This window comes from Otolemur garnettii, unplaced genomic scaffold, assembly GCF_000181295.1.
Source record: "Otolemur garnettii isolate 467f Iridium unplaced genomic scaffold, OtoGar3 scaffold00005, whole genome shotgun sequence".
In the NCBI taxonomy this organism is placed as follows: Eukaryota; Metazoa; Chordata; class Mammalia; order Primates; family Galagidae; genus Otolemur; species Otolemur garnettii.
The window spans coordinates 35,550,260-35,576,605 of NW_003852400.1; the positions used below are offsets into that span (position 1 = coordinate 35,550,260).

Below are 26,346 nucleotides of genomic sequence, written 5' to 3' on the forward strand. Positions count from 1 at the left end.
ATTTTTTGTTGTGTTATAAAATTCTTCCTGAGACTGCAATCATTAGTTTCTTACCTTTTCTTATAAAGTTTTACAAAGACTTTCACATTCAGGACTTTAATCTATTGGTATTTTGATATCTGTATAACATAACCCCATTTCCCTTTTTCCCCCTATGTAAAAATAAATTATTCTAGTACCAGTTCCCAAAAAGCCCTTCCTTCCTCTACCTACCTGTCATGTTTCAGCCATACACATGAGTCTATTTCTTTATACCTGAACCAAAATTATACTGCCTTAATTACTACTATAGATTTACTCATCAATGTCTTTGCCATGAGGCAGAATAACCCTCCCACCTTACTGCTCTTTAAGAGTTTCTTTGATCTTCTTGCCTTTTTGTATGTCTGTATAAATTTTAAAATCATCTTGTCAAATTCCAACACCAACTAAAGTAGGGTCCTCAAACTTTTTAAACAGGGGGCCAGTGCACTGTCCCTCAGACTGTTGGAGGGCCGGACTATGGGCCCCTGGACGAGTCGGCTGCTAAGCAGGATAGACAGCGGTGGCAAAAACACCCGGTGGGCCGGATAAATGTCCTAGGCGGGCCACATGTGGCCTGCGGGCCATAGTTTGAGGACTCCTGAACTAAACTAACAACAATAAAACACTACCTGTAGGGATTCTGAGTGGAAGTGCATTGAATACTTCGTTCTGGATTTTTACATCTTTGATTAAGAGTGGTACTGGCCAATAATTTTCCTTTCTTTTACTAACCCTATTAAATTTTAGCATCATGGTTAAGCTAGACTCACAAAATTATTTTTTATGTCAGGAGTTCTCCCTTTCCATACTCTGGAATGTGTTAAATTAGAATTATTTGAACTTTGAGTGTTTGGTAGGCACTGGTTAAAACCATCTTTGTTTGGGGTATTATTTGTGGGACGATTCAATTTCCTTAAAAATTACAGAATTATTGTTTTCTATTCTTGACTATTTTGGATATTATATTTTTCTAGGAATTTTATATACGTTTTCACATTTTTTACATAGTTACATAGTTTAATGCTTATGACATCTGTAATGTCCATTTTTTGATTTCTAATTTTCTAACTATTTTCTCTCAATCTCATCTGTGATTTGTCCCATTTTGTCTTTTCTAAGAGTAAATGTGCTTTTGTTGAGCCTTTTTATTATGAGCTGTCAAATACTTAATTTCTCTTATCATTATTATTTCTTTCCTTCAACTTACTTTGGGCATATATCTTTATCCTTTCTTTTTTCCTAATAACCAATTAAAGCTGCACATCTCTCTCCAAGAACTTCACTGGCAGCATCTTTTAAGTTTTCATATGATTTTTCATTGTAATTGTTCACTTCCCCGACTTTTCTGATTTTCCTTGTGATTCTTTAACTCATGAGTTATGTAGAAGGTGTTTCTCAAAATCCAAAAACATGGGAGTCTTCTAGGTATCTTGTTAATGATTTCTAAAGGTAAGACACTTGACTAATTGGAACAAAGGCACAAATAACTGGTATGACTTTCCCAGTGTACAGTGGCTGAATCTTACTGTATATCTATCTTAATTATGCTGGACTGCCCCATCGATGGAACATTTTCTATAAACCTAGCTCCAGGGAACAAATCACAGCATTTTTTTATTTTTTCTAAAGCAGCATCTTTATTTAAAGTGGAGTCATACAAGTCCTTGTCTTTCAAACAGTAAACCTGATTCTGATCCTTTTTTTTTGTTTGTTTTTCTGATCCATTTTTTGTTAAGTCTCTTTCTCCCCCATCATTTTATGGGAGCCAACTTTTGCCATCCTTGCCCCCTTCTGGTCCATTTCTGCTCCATGATTTGATATTTGAGCTCAACTATGTTTTTTCAGTTTTCTCTTATGTTTTGGGGGGCAAAAGGACACCAACACATGAAACTTATTGTAGTGTTGATCAAAAGTCTCAATCTATTTTTTAAGCCATGTATCATAATCATATAAAACGGGAGTCATATCTAAAACTTTGTTTACATTATTAAATAAAATCAACACTATTTCAATAACTTATAGTTTTTACAGTTCCATATTCTTTTCAATTATTATGGGTACATAATAGTTATGTACAGGTTGCACGTACCCTATATCTTTATAGGGTACGTGTGAAGTTTTGATACAGGCATACAAGTGAATTAATTAAATCAAGGCAATTGAGGTATCCATCACCTCAGGCGTTTAGCATTTCTTTGTGTTAGGAACATTCAAAATCCCACTGTTCTATTTATTTTACAGTACACCCTAACTTATTCTTGATTATAGCCACTTTGTTGTGCTACTGAATACTGTTCATTCTGTCTAACTACCTAACTATATTTTTTTACCTATCAACCATCTCCACTCTAACACTCCCTCCCCCTGGTTTCAGCCTCTGGTAACATTCTTCTCTCTTATCTCCTTGAGATCAACTGAAAAACTGTAATTTTTTAAGACTTAAAATCTAGAGTTTTATTTCAATCTACTATAAATATAGAGAACAAAAATAACATCTGCTAAGGACAAAGCAGAAAAATATAAAGTGTTTGGGAAAGTATAGGCAAACACTGCAGGATACCTCTCCAATCATTTTCCCAATAGCAGACCTCTTGGTTTTTAATATCCAAACCTCATAAAATGTATGTCAATGCAGGATTCTTTGGCGAGTATTTACATAAGAAAAGATTTATATTTGTATGTGCCAAAACTCAATTAGCATGTTTTTTTAATTTCTTATAGCATAACTATGTACATTAATGCAATCATGGGGTACAGTGTGCTGTTTTCATATACATTTTGAAATACTCTCATCAAACTGGTTAACATAACCTTCATGTAGCATGCTTTTTTTTTTTTTGAAAAAGAGTCTCACTGTAGTCCTCCGTAGAGGGCTGTGACATTACAGCTCACTGCAACCTCAAACTCTTTAGGCTTAAGCAATTCTCTTGCCTCAGCCTCCTGAGCAGCTAGGACTACAGGAGCCTGCTACATCATCCGGCTATTTTTTGGTTGCAGTTGTCATTGTTGTTAGCAGGTCCGGGTCAGTTCGAACCCGCCAGCCTGGTGTACATGGCCGGCACCCTAACCACTGAGCTATGGGCACCGAGCCTCAGTTAGCATTTTATTTTACTTTAAGAGATTGGGTCTATACTGTCTCCCAGACTGAAGTTTAGTGGTGTGATCATGGCTCACTGTCGCTTTGAACTCCTGAGCCCAAGGTATCCTCCCTGCCTTTGCCTTCCAAGCATGGAGGACCAGAGGCAATGCCACCAGACATGGCTAATTTTTAAAAACATATTGTAGAACACCATCTTGCTATGTTGTGCCAGGCTGGTCTCCAATTCAAGTCACCCTCCTGCTTCAGCATCCCAAAACCCTAGGGTTACAGGCATGAGTTATGAAAACCGTGTAAGAAAAGTTCTGAGTTACAGTACAAATAATAATTAATAGACTTTCAGAATCACATATAGATTTTTTTAAAAGTCATGCCAAGAATCAAAGTGATACAAAAACATAGGCACAGGATGATGCTTTAAACATACTCAGTATAAGCCATTTACTGACATAGTCTGCTTGTCCCAAATGTATGTCCATAGTCTCTCATATTTACTTAGCCGTTTTGCTCAGTGTTGAGGGTCCCCAAATATTTAATATTATAAATGTTAAAGAAAACACTGGGAATGGGCCAAAAGGCAATGACAATGGAAGGTAAGATTTTACTACATATAAATCTTATTTACTAAACATATTGTTTACTGATCAAGCAACATATTTTACTAATATATAGGCAATTCATAGTGTCAATTACATTTCTGAATTTGGTTAGAGAGTCCACATTGATGATAAAAACACTGTAATTTTTTCCCACTTAAAATAAAGGTAGATAGGCTTCCCATCAGTATTTTCACATACAACATCTAATTTTTAGGAACAATTTACTAACCTTAGATGGGACATGACTGTGTATTTCGTAAAAACAGGTTTCTGCTACTGAGAATAAGATTTTCAAATATATTAAACAGTAGTAATTCTCAGAAGAAAAATAAGGTCTATACTTAGTCATTCAACCTAAAAAATTTCTATATGGTTCAATGTAATAGAAAAGTAAATTTAACCTCAAATTCAGACAAATATTAAGACAAATTGATTTTTTTTTCTTTGAGACAGGATCTTTCTCTGTACCCAAGCTAGAGTGCACTGACATCATCATAGCTCACTGCAACCTCAAACTCCTGGGGTCAAGTGAGTCTCTTACTCTCTGAGACCACAGGTATACACCACCATGTCCAACTAATTTTTCAATTTTTGTAGAGAGAGGTCTCAGCTCCCTTTGGCCTCCCAAAGTGCTAGGATTTTAAAATGTAAGCCATTGCACCTAGCCACAAATGATGTTTTTTAAAAAGAAAAACCCCACTAATGACAATACAAGAACATACACCCAAATTTAAGCCCTAGTGAACAAAATAATAAATACCTAGCCTTTATATTTCAGAAATTTCTAATCTTTAAAATTAAGTTGGTTACTTAAGATCAGTATTAGTACTATTTAATTTGCCATAAAAGCTCATATATTTATTACGCTGTCAAAAACAAGCTTCACATGTTGACAATTGCCTTTTGGTCTCTGAAAACAGGATCCTATTATATGTTCTCTAGTTCGCAGCTGAATTCACAGCAGCTGTGAGGCTAAGAAATGCCAGCATCCAATTAGGCTGGCATAAACCTTGTCTAGCATCTAAAGTATAATTTGGTTGCAAATGTAGGCGACAAGAGCCAAAATAAATCAGCCAAGAATACTAATAAAATTTCATTACAAGTATTTAAAAGTCAGAATATTTAAAATCTAGCAAATATATCTATTTTATTAAAAGTATATGGTAGTAGAACAGTAAGGCAAAATATGAAAAAGCAACTATCAATTCTTTTCAGACACAAGCAGTTTTTTAGACAGTTGCAGCTGTTTGTGACATACCTAGGATTACAACTGTTTTTTTTCCATTTCTAATTATTTAAATAATAGAGTTGAGGTATGCAAGAGTATACCTATGACAAGTCTTCCCTCAAAGTGAACATTATTTTTATTAATTCCCCTTGAGATGTTTCTAGAACATTTTCTTTCTACACTTTTAAAATATTAAAACCTTAGTAAAAATGTTAAAACCTAAACATGTAAAAACACTACTAAAATAGTAACGATAAAACTTCAATTCTAAGATTGTTTATAATGGCAAATAATCTTAGGGTTTTCAAACCCTTTGAATTTGTTATAATCTGTTATTGTTAAGTACAATAAATTCTAAAATGTAACAAAAACCAATGCTTTATAATACATTAAAATGTAATCTTAAAAATGGTACCTATGCTTTGAAAAAACTAGTATCACTGGTGGTTCATGTGTATATAGATACCCCTGTAATGAAAAGTAACAGAAAAATCTCACTTATATGCCAATAAATTTTACAGTTCTTTAGTGCATCCTTGAAAAAGCTTCCAGTAGGCAGCGCCTGTGGCTCAGTGGGTAGGGCGCCAGCCCCATAAACTGGCCCCAGCCAAACTGGGGCCAGCCAAACTGCCTGCCTGGCCCCAGCCAAACTGCAACAAAAAATAGCTGGGCGTTGTGGCATGCACCTATAGTCCCAGCTACGCAGGAGACTGAGGCAAGATAATCACCTAAGCCCAGGAGCTGGAGGTTGCTGTGAGTTGTGATGCCACAGTACTCTACCAAGGGTGATAAAGTGAGACTCTGTCTCTTAAAAAAAAAAAAAAGCTTCTAGCAATCCCTTCAATTTTCAATTGTAATACCACTGCATAATTTGAAAGGATTTGAGGGGTAGACTTTAAAAAATATGCCAATTAAATCTAGTTACCTCCTTCTGCATCTGTCAAGCAGTAACTAAGAAGGAAAACATGCACAAATATCCATTCTGAGAACAAAGAAGTAAATATTACTCTGAGTTATAAATTCACATAGCAGACCAAGTGCCTGACAGAACAATATTGTTTCCAGAGGGTGAGTAGTACATATGCTTACTCAAAGTAGTTGGTAAACAGACATCTGAAAGAACCACTTTTTCCCAAGTCAGTCCCTACCAGAAGAGAATCCTGATAAATTATCTTAGAACACAGTGACCTCAAAACTTTTGCCACTTCATATCAAGTGATTGACAAAAATCTGTTTGATTAGTTACTCATTTTCTTCAATACCAAATATATAAAATGTTGATTCCAAACAATTATATAGTATTTAGTTATTAGAACCAAGCATTGGTGTAGGATATAAGTTAAAAAATTTGAATGCATCTTTTCAAGTAAAATCATAGCAAAATATGTTATGTTAATTAGCTTTTGTTGTCTACATTTGTTTTAAGATTGGACTTTTAAAACAGACACAATTTCTTTAACTTATTAAAAGAAGTCTAAAAGGATGCACCTTCAAGAATATTAATATAATGATCTACTATCACATAACAATAAAATTAGAAAAAGTTGAAAGAATAGATATTGCCAAATGCTGCATTGAGAGTACTAAACATGTCAAGGATGCTACCAAAAAAAAACCTCATTATTTAGAAAAATGGAAGACACAGTTAACTATACCGTAATATTCATACATTATACCTTGGTTTTGCCAACTACCTCAAAGCAGCTTACAATTTATTATTTATACTCTAACAGTAAAGGTTAATCTGTTCCTAGATGCCTCTAACCAGTAAATGAGGACAGAAAGCAAGTATGGTGACCTATTGAAGATCACACAACAGATCAGTAGCAGAATCCGCAGAAGTCAAACTCTCAAACTCTGATGTTCAGGGGGTTTGGGGTAATCTAATCAGTGATGTAAAGAATCTTTGATGAAGAATACGTAAACATCCCAACTTTTTCAATAGCTTTGGTAGAACAAGAAGCCATTAGAGAAGGACAAAAATAATGCCTCAGCTGACACTGGTAACAGTGCTGTTGCTGTTTAGGAAATCCCTGGGGACTATGACTTTGCTGAACATAGAGACCTTTCTGTTCTGGTTTATGACACTTAAGATGTTATTGTTTACAACTCAATTTAAAAGTCCAAATATTTCCCTTTTCAGACTTTAAACACAAAGCTGGAATTCTGACAATAGAAGAGAAAAAAAGGGAATGACACAGCTGAGATTTTCATGAAGAAAATACAACTTAAAAATAGGGCAAACTTTATTCATATTGCATACAAACAACAAATTTTCAAATTCTTACCTCATCTATTGTTTTGAAAGGGATGTGAAAATGAATACTGCATAGTTCCTCTGGGGTGATAGGGAAACTTCAGATCTGTCGGGTTTTGTGTGGTTTTGTTTTGTGGTGCTTAAGAACCACACTGTACACTCCTAATTTGAGTAGTTATCATTTAAACTGGCCCATTATGCAGCATCTTAGAAAAGTTTCATTATGATTTAGGATAAGAATAATAAAGAAAATGTCATAATAAAGCCATGATATTGCTGAAAAGTATTAAATCACTGTAGCTTCCTAATATTACCCAGTGTTATCAGGTAGGATTAAAAAACTGTCCAAAACTACTTGTAAAGAGAACAAAAAAAGCAAAATTCTAAAATCAAGATGCAATAAGAATCTAGCTGAAGTAGTCAAGATGTAAAAAACCCCACAGCGTGAGGAAAAAAATTAAGTTCATTAACAAATTATGTTTATCAACTAAATATATTTCAACACATACCCTTAACTAAAGGCTAGTTTTCATACCTATATTCTCTTAGGTGACAGGATATCTAATATGTATTTTTATTCATTTGTTAAAGAATAAAAGATTTGTTATCTAAACTACAACAGACTTTTACAGTGATGTTGTTGAAACAGTATGTTGCTGATAGTCCAAAATTTTGAGGAACTCCCTTTCACAGACATTCCACTGAATATACTGAGCAATGCCATTTAAATGTTCCCTGGCTCACATTCTTTACTCAAAAGAGAATTCCATACCAATACAGCAGGGTTATTCAGTGACTTTTCATATAGCTACACGTAAATATCATCTTCTCTTTGGCTTACAAACATCCTATCAAGAGATAGAGATTTTATGTGATGTTTCAACGGTTAGCACAAAGTCACTACTTCCCCCAGGAATTTGCCATCACAACCTCTGCTCCACTCTATCTATGGAAGCCTATTACAGCAGTGGCGCTGAGCCACGGTAATTTTTACTTTCAATGCCAGGTTAGTTTGGGCTAGAAGAATAGGTGATCATTCCTTAAACCCTTTAGCACTAGAGTAAAATGTGGAATAGGCAATCTAGTGAGGATAGAGTGTAAGGGCCACAAATACGAGGGGAATCACTAAAGCTGTGAATTGAGAGAAAGGGTAAAAGCAGATTTTGAGGTTAGTTTTATATGTTGTAAGTTTGAGATATCTATATCCAGCAGAGATATGTGGGAGACCCTTGGGTTGGATATACTGGAGATGGTCCAACCTAAAGATAAAAGCTTGGTGCCTGTAGCTCAGCGGCTAGGGCACCAGCCACATACACTGGAGCTGGTGGATTCAAATTCAGCCCAAGCCTGCCAACAACAATGATAACTGCAAACAAAAAATAGCCAGGCATTGTGGTGGGCACATGTAGTCCTAGCTACTTGGGAGGCTGAGGCAAAAGAATGGCTTATGCCCAAGAGTTTAAGGTTGCTGCAAGCTGTGACTCTATGGCACTCTACCTAGGGCAACAGCTTGAGACCCTGTCTCAAAGAAAAAAAAAAGAGAGAAAAGCTTGGGCACAGTCAACATATAAATCACACATTCTCAGCAGGGATAATACTACCCTTAAAAAGAGTGAAAAAAGGCCTTTTAGAGAGGGAGATCATATTATAATGGTTTATGGCCCACCAAAGGACCACAACACATCAACAGATACACAATAATTTCACTGTAAAGGGTTGATTAGGAAAAAAAGGCAAAAAGGCCCTGTGGGCAGAATAATAAAGGTTTGCAAAATGCTGATATAGACAGTATTTAAGGCAATCAAAGTGGATGTGTCCATCACGAAAGTAAAGGTAGAAGTCTCTAGTCTTCAAAGTATGGTATAGTCATCAGGGAGACAATGAGGTACTGGCAAGATTAAGAAACTACCAGAGGCTCAGCGCTTGTGGCTCAAGTGGCTAAGGCGCCAGCCACATACACCTAAGGTGGTAGGTTCGAATCCACCCCAGGCCCGCCAAAACAACAAAGACGGCTGCAACCAAAAAATAGCCAGGCGTTGTAGCGGGTGCCTGTGGTCCTAGCTACTTGGGAGGCTGAGGCAGGAAACTCGCTTGAGTCCAGGAGTTGTTGGAGGTTGCTGTGACCTGTGATGCCACAGCACTCTCTCTACCCAGGGGGATAGCTTGAGGCTCTGTCTCAAATAAATAAATTAATTAATTAAATAAAGAAGCTACCAGAGAAAAAGAAAAGCCAGGAGAGTAGTGCTAGAAGCCAAGCAGAGGAGGTGTTCCAAAAAGAGAGAATAAATTAAATGTGTCAGATCAAGTAAAATAACAGCAATACCTATAACTGAGAGTAGGGTCAAGAGAAACAACAGCATTCCAATATGAAAGACTGTCCAATCCACAGCCCATGGGCCAAAGGCAGGTTCTGTGAGGACTTTTTTTGCTTATTTGTGATCACAGATACTACAAAAATTATGCACAGATTTTTTTCTTTCTTTCTTTTGCTCATCAGCTTCCGTTAGAGTTTGTGTATTTAATGTGGCCTAAGACAACTTGTTCTTCCAATGTGTTGCGGAGAAACCAAAAGGATGGACACCCTAGTAGAGAAACTGATGATGCAGCTCAGAGAGACCTACTGAAGCGGTGATTTTAGGCAGATGAAGGGACTAGGATCTAGCACACAAGTGGAAGAAATGGGCCTAAAACAGAAATAGAAAGGAAGGCAGAATTACAGGCATAGATGCTGGTAATTGGATAGATTTGGTAGATTTGTAGTTCTTTTTTGATTGCTTGCATTTCTCAGTGGTGAATGACAAATGAGGTTATCTGCTCAGAGTGGGAGTGAGTCAAGAGCAAGTATCTTCGAGGGATGAGGGAAGCTGGTAATGTCTATGAGTTTTCTATCTTGAGAAACCTGATATTGGTGTTTCCATTAGCCAATGGAAACAGAAATATGGGGATAAAGGCAATGGATTCCATTTTTGATGAGGTTAAGATACTAGCAGAAAGTCTATGTGATATTATCTAGACAGAAGATCTGAAATCTAAGGAAAAAATATCTGCAAAGGTATTTTTCAGAAAAGTTTTTATCAAGAAAAATTTAAAACTATTAATGAAAAATGGTAAAATTATTATATATAACCAAAACCCACATTCAGCTTTACTAACTTTTAACACATGGCCAATCCAACAAAACTGGATTATTTTGAAGCAAATCCCAAATATCCTATCAATTCACCTATATTTAGCTCTGTACATACAAAGATATAATTTTATGACTTTTAAACATTACTTTCATTTTTAAGCTCTTTAATATTTTATTTGCTTTCAGAAATAGGGTCTTACTATGTAGGCCAGGTTAGACTCAAAGTGCTGGGCTCAAGCAATCCTCCCACTTTCATCTCCTGAGTATCTGAGAAAACAGGTCCCACCATGCCCAGCTAATTTTTCTAATTTTTGTGTAGAGACATCTGGTCAAGCTGATCTTGTACTTCTGACTTGAAGAGATCATCCTACTTTGTCCTCCTAGAGCGTTGAGACTACAGGTATGAGCTACCTCAGCTGGCCCAAAAAGCCTCTTCTAAGGCATTTATTTTTCTGTCTTTCCCAAATATTTCAGTAAAGCAGTATACTTTTTTAGTAAATTAAATCCCAGGCCATTGATCTGTTCTAAAATAACATTCAGAATATGATCATGAAAAAATTCAAAACATATAAAACCAACCATCTTAACCTTAGGTCAAGTTTAAAACTCTATTTCTCTAATGTATCTCCTTATGTCTGGTTTTGTGCTATGCTTTCTATGGTCTCTCTAAGTCTTGACAGATTATACCACATATACATACCTACACAGATAACAGGCAATCTCCCCTCATCCTTCTACTCTGGTAACAAAGACAGACAACATCAAGAGTAGAACTTCAATGTTCAATGCATTCCAAGGCCTAACTCATCCTATACCAAAAAACTGCAATGTATTTGCTGACAAATGCTAAATTAATTTGCTTTCCATGTTAAAAGGTTAAGAATGTTAAAACCAAGGAAGAACATATGTAAATATTTTAGATTTTACAGACCATGGAGAGGCCTAGAGAAGTAAAACATAAAAGTAGGTCTCATCTTAGTTTCTTAGCTGTAACAGGAACACAGGCAACAACAACTAGAACAAAACACATAAACTGGACTTCAACAAAATTGAAAACTTTTGTGCTTCAAAGGGTACTACCAAAAAAGAGAAAAGACAACTCACAGAATGAGAAAATATAGCAAAGCCTGTATCAGATAAGGGAGTAATATCCAGAATATATAAAGAACTTTTATATCTGGACAATAAAAATACAAAAGCACTCCAATTTATAAAGTGGACAAAGAATTTGAACAGATCTTTTCCAAAAATGACATACAAATGGTCAACAATCACATAGAAAGTAGCTCAACATCAACAGTCACAGAGAAATGCAAATCAAAATCACAATGAAATATCACTTCATATCCACCAAGATGGCTATAACAGACAAGAAGTTTTGGCAAAGATATGGAGAAATTGAACCTTCAAACATTAGTGGGAATCTAAAATGGTGTAGCCACATTGGAAAACATGATGACAATTTCACTCCTAGGAAATTTCACTCCAAGAAAACAGAAAATATATCACGTCCACACAAAAACTTATAAAGGAATGCTATTCATAATAGCCAAAAATCTGGAAACAATCCAATGACCATCAATTAATGGATGGATAAATCAAATGGAATATTGGCCATAAAAAGGAATAAAGTACTGAAACATGCTACAGGCAGTCACTGGGTTACAAACAAGAAAGGTTTATAGGTTTTTCAACTTGTATGTATACTGGATCAGATATATCAGATATATCAGATATTTACTTATTACCTGTAATAGCTTCTATTCATAAATGCAAGTTGTATGTCAGTTGGATGCTTGTATTCAGGGACTTACTGTAACAGCCTCCATTAGTAAGTAAAAGGTGTATGTTAAGTTGGACATTTATAACTTGCCTATACTACATAGATAATCTCCGAATATAGATTATGCTGAACAGCACAAATAAGCCTACAGGGTTGGAGGGGGTCTCCCTGATCACGTGCAGCACCTTCATGTCTCAAATGATGTGTACAGAGACTCTTCCAGGCATACTGTCAGCGTCTGCCTGGTGAGCTTCAGAGCCAATAAGGGTTGGAATAGCTATACTTGCAGATTTCAGTTCCCTTCCCAAAGCACCAGTCTCCCTACTCTGGCTGGGGTTCAAGTCTAGCCACCCACCTCTCATCCTGCTCACTAACACTATGCAGCTCTGAGCAACTTTTGCCTCACTCTATCCTCACTCTTATGCTCCAGAGCAAAATATTTTAATTTTAAAAATAACTTTCTTGGCCAGGCACAGTGGCTTATGCCTACAATCCTAGCACTCTGGGAGGCCGAGGCAGATGGACTGCCTGAGCTCACAGGTTGGAGACCAGCATGAGCAAGAGCAAGACCCCATCTCTAAAAATAGCCGGGCATTGTGGCGGGCACCTATAGTCCCAGGTACTTAGGAGGCTGAGGCAAGAGAATCACTTAAGACCAAGAGTTGGAGGTTGCTGTGAACTATGACACCACCGCACTCTACCAAGGGTGACAATGTGAGACTCTGTCTCAAAAAATAACTTTCTTTCCATAATTAGAAATAATGAATGACATTTTCTTTTCCTATATTGGCTATCAGAGATTAACTGTGACTTAGAACTGTAGAACTTAAATATTTTCTATTTTATGTCTGAACTTTATGAACATTATAAATAATTAAGCACATTATCTCTTATGGGCCAGTTAATTTTACCAAAAAAAAAAAAATTCTCTCAAACAAGGCAATAGAAGATAAGCAGAAAAAGCAAGCAAGCAAGCAAACAAACAAACATTCTACAGACACAGCCCAAACTTCATAATCCAAGCTAGCAAATCTAAATTGTGTTGTATGCTGTGAGGACAAGGGATGAGGAAACAGCCATTTTGTTAATAAGAAGGTAATTCACATTATATGGAAGACAAATCAGAAAAATTTATCAAAATTCCAAATATATAATTCTCTAACCCAGAGATTCTACTTCTAGGACATTCTCCTACAGATATATTCATGTATGTATAAAATGAAAGAAGTTCAAGATTATTCAATACTCCAGTATTGGCTATATATAGCTATAGATGAGGCCCAAATGTAAATATCATCAATAGAAGACTGGTTAATAAGTTGTAATACATTTAATGCAGCATAAAAAAAATGAGATTTTTATGTATTCGAAGGTTCTCCAAGATAACATTATTATTAAGTTAAAATAAAATTAAGAAGTACCAGTATGTATATAATACACCATCTGTAAGGAAAAGGTATATACAAGGTGGCCATAAAATTCGCATGCAATTTTAGATTGCACACAAACTTTATGGTCACCATGTATTTATGCATATTTATATTACATATAGATATATATACATACAAACACATTTTCTTAAAAGTGAGAGAGAAACATCTCTGCCCAAAGCCGGTAACACTGTTTCTTAAGATGGAAACTGGTACTATATCTCTATTCAAAACATGTAACAAATTTAAAGAGAAAAAATTAAAACTGTGTAATAAAAGCAACATTACACAACTTTTCATGTCATACTCTTGATGCCTAGAGGATGAACATCACAAATCAACTTTTTTTTTAATTTTAAATTTATTGTTGGGGATCCACTGAGGGAACAAGAAACCAGGTTTCATTGATTGCATTTATTAGGTAAAGTCCCTCTTAGAATAGTGTCTTGCCCCCAAAATGTGTGGCACACACCAAGACCCCACCTCCCACAAATCAACTTTTCAGAATGTCAAAACTTGAACAGAGTAGTTAAAGAGGAGCACAGCTAGTTTATTTAATCATAGTCCAGCAAATAGGTAATTTATAAAGTATGTAGAGGCCATGTGCTAGGAAGTGGGAATATAGTCAAATTTGAGTCTGACCAAACATGATTAAACAGACAATACAATCCCATGAGAGCTTTGACAAAAGTAAATAGAGGGAACTTAAAGTACACAAAGCAGGGAACCCATCCTAGGCTAAGAATCAAGGAAGGATGGAATGTTTAACAAGGACAAGGAGGAGAAGCAGCAGTTAACTACAGCAGGGAGAAGTGGAATGTTCCAGGCAAGTTCAGCTTGTCTGGAGTATAATGTGCCTCAAATAAGCAGCATGAATGAGATTGAAGAGGCAGGTTAGATTGTTTAGGGTTCACAGTAAGTCATGTTAGAGTTGGAAATAAAACAAAGGGCAAGAGAAGGAGAGAAAGCTGTTAAAGTTTTAAGGCAAACAACCAGAGAGTCAAACCTACGTTTGAAAGATTACTCTCAAACAGCGATTAACTAAAGGTGGAAGAGACCTATCAGGAATTTGTTCCAATAGCACAGGCAAGATATAATGCTAGTCTGACCAAAGTTATAGTGATGGGAATGGAAAAAGTGTACGAAGAGGTCCTCGACCAGTTATGTTAAGAGAAAACAAGTCAAAGAAGACATCCAAGTTTCCCATCTGGGTAATAGGGTGAATAAAAGTGATGATACAGGGTGGCGCCTATGGCCCTGTGGGTAGAGCGTCAGCCCCATATACCAAGGATGGTGGGTTCAAACCCGGCCCCAGCCAAACTGCACCAAAAAAATAGCCAGGCATTGTGGGCATCTGTGGTCCCGGCTACTCGGGTGGCCAACGCAAGAGAATCACCTAAGCCCAGGAGTTGGAGGTTGCTATGAGCTCTTGATGCCAAGGCACTCTATCGAGGGCGACAGGACGAGACTCTGTACAAAAAAAAAGTGATGATAGATACTGAAGTACATTTAGGAGAGTGATGGATTCAATTTTGGACATGCTGAATTTGAATGTTTATGAGACATCCAAGTAAAGATATTCAGTAATCCATTACAGACCTAAGTAGTACATGTCTGTAGCCAACCTGGACTGAAGAGAAGCATTTAGTTTACCCAGAGAGAAAATACTATGTGAGAAGTATTTCAGGGTTAGGATCAAGCCCTGAGGAACACCAGGGAACACACTTAGAGAATGGCAAAATAAAGCAGCACCTATAAAGAATAAAAATAAAAGGTCTGCGAGACAGGAAGAAAAGAAGTTCCACTTACTTTTTTTTTTCTTATTAGATCCAAGGATAGATTGGAATCTACTTACTTTTAATTAAGGAATTGCTCTTAATAGAAACCCAGGAGAGTACGTAAGGTAAAAAGTAATGCATCACTCTTAAAAAAACTGCAACCCAATGAGCATATAAAGAAAATCTTACTATATATTTCGGGCCACAATTTGCTCAACTTTCAATATCAGCTATAATTTAAAAAAAGAACAAAAACAGAACTGACATGTAATTCCCCAAACAATTTCAAACAGCGGACTTATAAGAATAAAGATCACTAAATCTGGACAGGCCCCTGAATTGATCTATTATGTCAGCAGATTTTAGCAGGCTACTATAGTTTAACTGTTATATTTTCCAAAAATATCTCTGCTGATCTAATAAGAAACATCCTTTCACCTGACAGCATTTGTTCCTGTCTGAACCTCTGAAAAGTCTTAGGAGTATGGAGAACCTAAACATAGGCATTAGCAGAGATACTGGATAAGACTAGAATTTCTTTTTCAAAAGAAATTATAGAGTCACAGAGCACTTGTATTGAGTACAATATCTATTTAATATTTTGTTGTAACTGACAGAGTAATCTTTTCTAGGAAAAAGTCCTTTATTCTGGCAAAGGCATCAGATGAAGGAACACATGATGGTCATACAGCAAATACTACTTGGGTTAATTAAAAATTCCTGAAGGCAAACTATATAACCTAGAAATAAAGAACTCTAAAAGGAATTAAACTGCAGAGGAGTTTGGAGGCAATCTATCTAGGTTCTAACCTCAAATTTGCTACTTCATGTATGACCTTGGACACATCAATTTCCTTATTACATTTTAACAATAAAAGCAAGTTGTGACCAATAGTAGTATTTCATCAAAGAGAAGTCTATGATTAAATTCAAGTCTTACCTCACTAATTGGGGCCTCTCATTTGTTCTCATATCCTAAAACTCTTATAAGTAAATCATTACATCCACTTGTCTTTAGCAGTACGTAGGCATAAAAATACTACCAAAACAAAGTACAATACTGTCTGCACCTACAATCACCTTTCATAACATAAAATACAATAATTATTGTAGATTTCACATAAATCTTAAGCAGGAACTTCTATTGCTCAACCCCTATTTAAATTCAACAGCCCCAGATGAGGCTTCTAGATATACTGCTCGGACATCTGTCATGGCATTTGAACTATAAAGTCAGTATGTCCATGAACTGATGTAAAAAACTTAGACTAAGGCTGCCATACATATCTGAATCCTCACCACAGTACCACTCATTTAAAATTTTTTCTTATTAACATGCCCTAATCTCTCCAACTGGCCAACTGTCACTACATGTGACAAAAACAAATGGCAAAATTTCACCTTAATTGTGTGTCTATGGTTGATTCTCATTCTCAAAATATTATCAATTCCTGTCATTAACTGTTCCATTACATCAAGAGTATCTTTGACTTTTAACACCTAAAGTTTGCATACTACCCTGCTCACCTATTTTAGGCTCACAGCAAAATGGAGTAAAGGTTTCTGATATACCTCAGGCTCCCAAATACACACAACCTCCCTATCAACAACCTACACTAGGTATACTTGTTATAATTGATGAACCTATACGGACACATCATCATCACTCTCTCTAACTTACATTAAGGTTCACTCTTGTATCTTCTACAGATAGGTTCTGGCAAATGAACTGACACATATCCACCATTATATTATATTATCATACAGAATAATTTTGCTGCCCTAAAAATCCTCTGTGCTCTGCCGATTCATCCCTTGTGGGCCCCCCCCCTTTTTTAAGTCCTAGAATGCAAATAGCAGTTAAGAGATTCTAAACACTGAAATGGCATTTAGAATCTTGAGGATGAAAAAGGGAAGGCAAACGCCAGGACAGAAAAAAATAGGCCAAAAATAAGAGCAAAGAAAAAGTAAAAAAAGAGCAGCTGCATTTCAAGAACTGAAACACTTTATCCCTTAATGAATTGAAGCCAGATTCTTTATGTACTCTGTTTTTCTTTCCTATTCTGTTCCAGGAATTTCGGAAGGGTCCTGGCTAATACACTATATAGCTCAGCCTTAAGCTATAACTAACTGCTTCGCTTTCTTAAATAAATCCCTGCTGTAAGTAAAGATTTTCTGGAAGTGATCTATACCTTAAAGTCATTTTTGAGAAACTAGTGGCAAAAACTATAAGCAGTCTGAGTTGGAAGCTCACAGGCTCTACAGTCCTCTACACTCAATTTCATGAATAGGATTAGCTTGATTAAACAGAACTGAAGAGATTTTATAACCTGCACTTGGACTTTACAAATGCTAAGTTTACATTCCTTTCAACTGACATATCCTTTATTCAGCACAAGTGCTATACTGCTAACGCCAATTCCTTCTGCAGTTTGTATTCTGCATCTCATTTGTTCCTTAATCATTCTTACCTTCCTAGACATGCAATCTTATTCACCCTAGCTCTCATTTTTCAGCACTGCTCTCCCTCTAATCTATCACTAATCATTTGTTCTTATTACCGGTTTTAGGAGATTAAGTCCTACCGCAGTTTCCAAGTGTCCTAGAAATTAATTCCAAGATCCTTACCTAAACTCTGTCTCCAAGTCTTTACTAGGGTGACCCAGATTATCCCTCCTTCCCTTTCTTCCTCATCTGTCACCCTCCTTCTGCCAGTTTTAAATGCTCTTTACCTAATAGGCCTCTTTCCACTTTAGAGACTTCTTGCCAGTTGTACCACAGGCCTGGAATGCTTCCTTCTCCCAGGGCAATCTACTGGTCATATTCCTCCCACCATTTAAACTTCACACTTCATGAAGTCTAGTCAGGTCTTTCTGTTAGGAGATGCTACTTTTACTAAAATAATGGATTACTACCCTGGCTGCACGCTGGAATCACCAGCAAGTAAGGTGTCCTAAAATTAAACACTGATGCCAGGGCTCCACACCAAACAGGATCACTAGACAAAAGACCCAGATGATGATGGTGGTGGTGGTGAGTTGTTTTCATTTGTTTGGTTTTTCCGAAGCCCCACAGGTGGCTCTAATGAGCAGCCAGGGTCATGACCACTATAGATTGAGGATCCTTAATCTGAAAATCTAAAAATCCAAATTTGAAACTTTTTGAGTGCTGACATGATGCCACAAGTGGAAAATTCCACACCTGACCTCACATGCTGGGTCACAGTCAAAACGCAGGCAAACAACGAACAGTTTATACAATCTATTGTTTACCAGCTGTTACAGGTTTTCTGGTGAGGCTATTGTGCTGGCTTACTTACCCTTACATTATTTTTTTCACTGTATTAATGTCATATTATATGCTATTAACTACTTACATACGAGTAAGTGTGAGAAAATGAGCGCTTATTGGTAGCATATAAATTCAGAGTTGGGAATGAGGGTGATGCCAAACAACCAGACTGTCCACACACGGGTGGCTGAGAAAGCAACAATGCTGAATAAACTTTGTTTTGTGAACAATAATTACTTAAAAATTGTATGAAATTGTTTTCAGGCTATAAGGTGAAATATAAATGAATTTCATGTTTAGACTTGAGTCGCATCCTCCAAGATACCTCATTACGTATATGTAAATATTCCAAATTTAAAAAACTCTGAAATCTGAAACATTTCTGGTCCCAAGCATTTCAGACAAGGGATACTCAATCTGTATTTACCCTACTCAATCCAAAAACAGAATTTCCACAACTACATTTATACAATACGGACTCTAAATATTCACATATCTCACACCCCTCAAATACACTTACCCACGTAGCCTTGACCAATGTATATCATGTAAATATATGAAATGGCCCTTTTTATGGCATAAACACTTTACAGTATACTTTATATGCTCTGAGAACAGGGTTCTTCTTCTAGAAAATGGGAAGATACTATCTACCTTTTGGGGCTGTTGTGAAAATCAAATAAGATACTGTGTATTATACATTCAGCAAAGCATATAAGCGCAAAGAATACAAAGTTAAATCTCTTTGGATTAGTTAAGATTAACACCTGGATTGAATTTTTAAGAAAGAAACACAATTCAAGTAGCAGTTAGAAGATCTAAGTTACCTGGGTGAGTATGAGCATGTAGCTGCAGGCCAAGAGTTCTGATCAAGAGTCATTCTTAGCATAGTGTAAGGCACTCAGCAAATGTTACCCTAAGCATGTCCTCTCCGGATTCTGTCTTTCCTTTAGGTGAAATATGGCCAAAACTAATAAAAACCCGGAGGAAAATCTTCAAAAGTAAATAAAAGATAGCTCAGGGAGGTACCTGATTCTACCAGCCCCTTGCCCATAATGTGTCAAAAGATTATTCCTAAATTATACATAAGTACCAGTAGCTGGGTCTACCTTGTTTTAGTGTTCTGCTTATTTGGTCTCCGTTTACAAGCACCACAACCCAGGATATCTAGTGAGAAACCTGTTGACAGGGGTGGTCAAAATCTCAAAATTGAATAAATCTTATTTCTTTTAATATCAAAAGCATTTAAAATTTTAAAGATATAACTTAAATGGGTACCAGAGGACAGAATATAGGCCAATAATGACAAAGTCGATTTTTATTGACTAACAAGGGCTATCAGAACACATAGTACTATATTAAGAATAATTCTGATGCTGAATATAGACTCATTAGGAAAGCATGCTATAAGCGATAATTAAGAGGAGGTGAGAGGAATAGCATGTATGACATGTATTTTCCATCCAGAAGAACCCTAACTTCAGAATCTAACTAAAAAGCTTAATCCTAAAAAGTGGTAATGATGTATACAGAATAGCATACTTCTATCAGTACTAATCATACTACAGATGAATTATTAATTTACTTATTTATGAAGGCAGGAACTATTTTTGTATTATTCTTTTTTTGTATCTTCAATGCCTATCAGAATGCCTAACATAGACTGTTAATGAAATCTGCAGTAAGAAAACAGAGAAATAGAAGATCACACTATTTTGATATGCCATGATCATTTAAGGGCCATAATCGAAACTGTTCCACATCCTAATACATAATCATCTGAAATACAAGCTTTATGGTGGTGGGTAATGAGAAAAATAGGTAGTACCAAAGATGACAGAGACCCAGTTAAGGGCTAGATTTTGATGCATGACTTTTATAAAAGAGACACTTCACTCTTGTATTACTCCTGATAGTTTACTATGATAAAATTCTAATGTCTATCTTCCCTTAGATACTGTAATACTATTACTAATAATATTACTTTACTTAAAAAAGAAAAAAAGCTAGAAGGCAACTTAATCTGTATTTGCTTTACAAATGAACCAAAAGAGTGAAAATTATCTAGAGTTTAAAAATTCTATCTAAAAATTCCAACTATTCTTAAGCTAAGAATCATAATTTCAAAACAAACATACCATAAAAAATTATTTTACGTTATAGAACTGAAGTGTAAAAATCAGGCCTATAGTCCCAGCTACTCTGGAAGCTGAGGCAAGAGGATTGCTCAAGTCCAAGAATTTGAGGTTGCTATGAATTAAGATGATGCCATGGTACTCTACCCAGGGCAACAGAGTGACTGTCTCAAAACAAACAAACAAACAAACAAACAGCATACAACTTCATACCATCACTGGCAAACATTTGCCAGCACTTAAGAAAGAGGTAGGAGTGAACAGATTAGGTTCACTAACCCTGGTCCAGGCTATGCCCCTTATTAAGCATGTGATCTTGACAAAAAAATCCAACATCAGATTCTCTGTATGTAAAACAATAAATATGGACCTTCTACCCTGCTTACCTCATAGGGTTCCCATGAGGAGCCAATTAAATAATATGTTTAGAAGGAAGTGCTTGGAAAACTATGGAGGCTTAACAGATACATATGTATTCATTATTCATTATTGTCCTTGTCACCATGGAAAAGGGAATTATTAATCCACATTTTCCCCCATTCAACCCCACCCCCATCATCAGTTACATCTTGTACCTGAAGAACTGTATTGCTATACAGTTCATTTTTATTAACTAAACTTAGGCAGTTATTCTTCAGAAGCCTACATAATGACACGTAAAGATGAACTAGCAGAAGAATAAATGTGGCAAACCAGGTAAAGAGTTAAGTCATTGAAAATCCTTTCTGAAGTTTATTTGCCCTAAACTCCAAAAATTCCTGATGGGTTCTTTGAAATATTCTCTTTCCTCTGGATTTCAGATCCTTAATCAAGGCACTCTTTTCACCAATGTTAAGAAACAAGAATATTTTCTTCCCACAACTTTGGGTTTGTGATACCACCCTATTACTTTTTACCAGAGATCATCCCAATCATGCTTTATTATCATTGCTCCCTGGTGCCTTTCCCATAACTGAAAAGCAGTTTCCTACATCCTGATCAGGCTGCAAAAAGCTATACATCAGCATCTGACCTGGAGCTCTGGCTGCATGCATGCTGATTCTCTGAGGACTTTTCTTTGTTTATCTGTGTGTCAAATATCACTAAAAGTATGCACAGACTTTTTTTTTTTTTTGATAATCAGCTTTAGTTTTCATAGTGTTTGTGTATTTATGTGTGGCCCAAGACAACTCTTATTTTTACAGTGTAGCAGAGAAAACAAAAAGGTTAGACACCCCTGCTATATATAGTTCCAAAATTACAGAATTCCTCCTTTACTGTCATAGTTCTTGATAGATAATCTGGTTTCTATGCTGAGCAATACGGATTCCTGGTTGCCACAAATAAGCTGTATGAATCTAGATAAGTCACTTACGGGGGCATGGGACTCAGTTTCCACATGTATAAATATGAGAACTAGTTTAACTCCAAGGATCTTTCTGGTAGAAATATTCTAAGATTCTCTTCCAATCACATATGCCAATCCTGTGACTAAGAGACTCCAAATAACAATCCCATCTTAGCTGCAGCTTCCAAATAGCCAACATTTCTCATCTCTTCCCTAGTCCCCCAAAGAAGTCACAGTTACTGTAGAACTGATAATAGTACAATGTAAAAAAAAAACTCCCAACAAAAATTAGCTACACAATAACAAGACTGTAGTTTTTTGTTTTGTTTTGTTTTGTTTTTTGAGACAGAGCCTCAAGCTATCACCCTGGGTAGAGTACTGTGGCATCACAGCTCACAGCAACCTCCAACTCCTGGGCTCAAGCGATTCTCCTGCCTCCGCCTCCCAAGTAGCTGGGACTACAGATGCCCAAGTAGCTGGGACTACAAATGCCTGGCTATTTTTTGGTTGCAGCCTTCATTGTTGTTTGGTGGGCCCAGGCTGGATTCAAACCCGCCAGCTCAGGTGTATGTGGCTGGCACCTTAGCCACTTGAGCCACAGGCGCTGAGCCAAGACTGTAGTTTTTTTAAGTCACTGAGCTCTAAAAAGGAATTGAATCAGAGAGATAATAGAAGACACATGCAAGAAAATATACATGACTTAAATGACTATTCATTTCCAGAAACCAGCTCCATTTCACACTAGGTTATTTCCTGTAGCAGAGAACAATCTTAGGAGTGCAAGCCTAACCCCTGTCATTTATAACATTAGAATACCAGCAACTCAGATTAGCCTTATCAGATCATTCAGTTTTAATCAACTCTTGAGATTCTGAACCAAGAGACCAGTGGAAAATAGTAAGGAGGTGTCAGTACAGAATGACTATAGATGAAATTATTATTTAATTCCTGATAAGATTTCATCTGAATGGTTAACTGAAATAATGTTTGAAACCAAAAATCAAATAACATATAATCCCTCAAGGAACTCTACTAGGCATCCGAGGAGGGGGAGATGATATATAGATGAATTCAGGGAATTTAAATAAGAGTCTTAGTATATCCATCCTGTAACGGATTAACTCTGCTTGAAGTGAGGGTAGCCAGACATACTTCCCCTGCATTCTCCACACCACTTGTTCCCCACTGCAGCTTAAAAACGTTAACATTTAAGAGTTACATACCCAAACATCAATACATAAATACTTAAATATGCTATTTCACCAATTGATACAGAGTGAAAGTAATTCAGAAGCCAAATGGCCAACTGGCCATCTGGTTTTGGTAATCAGTGAAGACTTATTCAGATTAGTCTTTTAGCAGGATCTTGAAAGATTAGGAATAAGCCCATTTTAGTTTACTTGTTTGCCCCTGGAATATATGTATTAATATATTAGCATGGTTTGAAATGAAGGCAAGGATCACAGTTAGGAAATACACAGAAAAATGCCCAGTCATCAGTTAGTAACAGCCTGAAGCAGTCCTTCTTTACTTATGTCATTTCTACTGTCTTAGACATTACATTAATGTTCATCCAACTACAATGTTTTTTTTGATTAACTCCACTCTCCAATGCAAATGAGCATTCCCTTCTTTTCAAGTTGTCTACTTACCTTTGCCTTTCCACCAAATCTATTACGTATCTAAGGCACATAAACATGTACATGACTTTAGGTTAGGATAATACCACATTATAATGATTTCCATAATCACTTACGGGCAAACCGCCTTTGAAACATAATTTTAGATTACTAGCACTGATGTAAAAACATAAAGCTCTTGCATGTCTGAGAATTTCTGATATAGAATGAAGGTGAAGGGAGAAAGGGTTCCATATCCTAGAAAACTAAAAAGAACAAAATTCCTTCAATATGTTTAAATAAAAGATGTTAGCTCAGTAAAAAGTAAAATGGACAAACCTCTGGAATGTCATATATATATTTGTTTCTGATGACATTTCACAGGTAAAAGCTATAATCACAGTTACAGACTTATAATAACGTAAAGAACTTACAGGTTTTGTTGCACCCCAAATTTTTAAAAAATAAATTTCACTGTGGATATCTGAGGTTTAGAGCACAGGCTATATATACATAGTAAAATGGTTACTCAAGCAGAGTAACACAGCTATCATTTCACATAATTACTCTTTTTAATTGCAAGAGCTGTTAAAGTCTACTTATTTAACAAAATCCCATATACAATTTTATGACTTTAATCCTCACATATCTCCAAATCTTTTCAACCTGTATGTCTATTTTGTCCTTTGACCCACATCTGACCCGACCCACACACACCTGTTGTTAATCACTGTTTCATTCCCTACCTTTGTGAATTTGCAGTCCTTTTTGAAAATATTCCACATGAAGTGCAATCATGCAGTATTTTTCTTTCCATGCCTGGCTTATTTCACTTAGCAAAATGTCCTCTAGGTCTATCCATGTTGTGATAAATGACAGGATCTCCCCTCTCAGGTCTGAATAATACTGCCTAGTATATATACACCATTTCTTCTGTAGCTATTTGTCCCTTGATGGACATCTAGGTTGTTTCCTTATCTTAGCTATTGTGAATAATGCTGCCATCACTGAAGGTATCTTTACAGGATGGTGATTTCATCTTCTTTGGGTACACAGCCAGAAGAGGGGCTGCTACGCAGTCAAAATTTTTTAATATGTAAATCCTACTTTAATTGGAATACAGTAAGCCCACATTCACCTAAAAAAGAAACCACATTACCAGCACTCTTTCAAGACAGTAAACTGAAGAGAAAATATGAAAGAAACTCCAACCCAAGTGTAACTTCTAAAGCTCTAAGTGGTGTAATTTATCTTTTCACATTCCAGTTGTTACCATAAATTACCTCACAATAATTTTCCCACATATAATGAAGGGAAAAAATCATTAGCTATATAGGGTCATCTAATATATAATATAGAGAACATGAAAGTCAATGTAGCTTCATACATCTTGGTCAAACTTGGTAGACTCCCAAGAGGGCACAGATGTGACAGCAATGTTACTCCTAAACTATATAAACCACAAATAAAAGAAATGGGTACAAGAGAAATGAGTCAAAACACTGTACAAATCTACATATTACACATCTTTAGTTCTTTCACTATTTGGATTGAAAAAAATAATTTTTACTCCCTCCTCCCGTGCATTTTCTCCTTTACAATATACTGTATTTTCAAGCCATGCTGGCTTGTCTCCCTCCACACCCCAAGCTAGTGACATGAAACATTTTCCCCAAGAAAAACCTACAGAGAGATATATAAACCTAAGGCTCTTTAAAAAAAAAAAAAAAAAAATTGAAGCTCCTTCACCTCGCCTTACACTTGTCTCTGTTACCTCTCCCGAGGGTGTGAAAATATCAACATCCGGTCGCCCACCCCCTCTCTCAGTTGTGCCTGGTCCCCTCCAGTCTCAGCACCTTGGAGAAGCTTAGCGAGGATTTCTTCCCATTGCTTCCCCCACCCTTATTCATGGCTGAGCGCGACATTCTCTACATCCTCCCAAGGAAGGAACTGGCAAGAGAGAAAGCAGCATGCTAGGAGACGAAAGCCGAAGAGGCCTGACAACGAACAGCAGTTTAAAGCAACGGGATCGGCCCTGTCCCCCCACCTCGGCCTCTGACCGGTAGTCAATTCTCTCAATACTGAAATCACTGATCTTGGCGCTCCCCCATGCCTACCCCGTTAGAGCTGAGACCGGTAAAATGAACAGGCTGGGCGCAGCGCGAGGCAGGGTCAGCCCTAACGAAGCCCGCTCCCTCCTGGGCTGCTGTCCCCGGGGAGGATGGAGAACGCGGGAGGAGCTAGGGACCCCGGAACCGTCCACCGCGCCCGCCCGGGGCCCCCGGGGACGTGGCCCGCGACACCCAGGCCTCTTCCCCACCCGGTCTCGCCCGCGGCCTGGCCCCAGCACTGCAGCGGCGCCCGGGCGGACCACACAAGCCGGCCGCACTCGCGCACACGCCACACACAAAAGCGCCGCGGCCGCCGCCTTCCCGCCCCCACAGCCCGGCGAAGCAATCAATGAGGCTGCCGGCGCCCGCGTCCTCTCCGTGCACATCCGAACGCGGGGCCGACGGCGCGGCTCACCATCGCTCCGCTTGATCTCCACGTAAATCCCAATCTGGATCTTGCCGAAGTTGGCCGTTGCCATCACCTCATCTGGAGCAGCGGCGGCGGGCCGAGGGAGGGGGACGGGAGGGCGGAAAAGG

General features: G+C 37.1%; 1 protein-coding gene across 1 annotated transcript in view; it reads right to left on the bottom strand.

The window, feature by feature from the left end:
* The window catches only part of KIF2A (kinesin family member 2A), a 67,671-nt gene extending 41,331 nt beyond the window's left edge, over window positions 1-26,340 (bottom strand). The window contains exon 1 of the mRNA XM_023507579.1: window positions 26,225-26,340. Coding sequence (XP_023363347.1) covers window positions 26,225-26,288 — 64 coding nt within the window. The 5' untranslated portion in view covers window positions 26,289-26,340. The remainder of the gene's footprint in view (window positions 1-26,224) is intronic.
* Window positions 26,341-26,346: the final 6 nt, after the last annotated feature.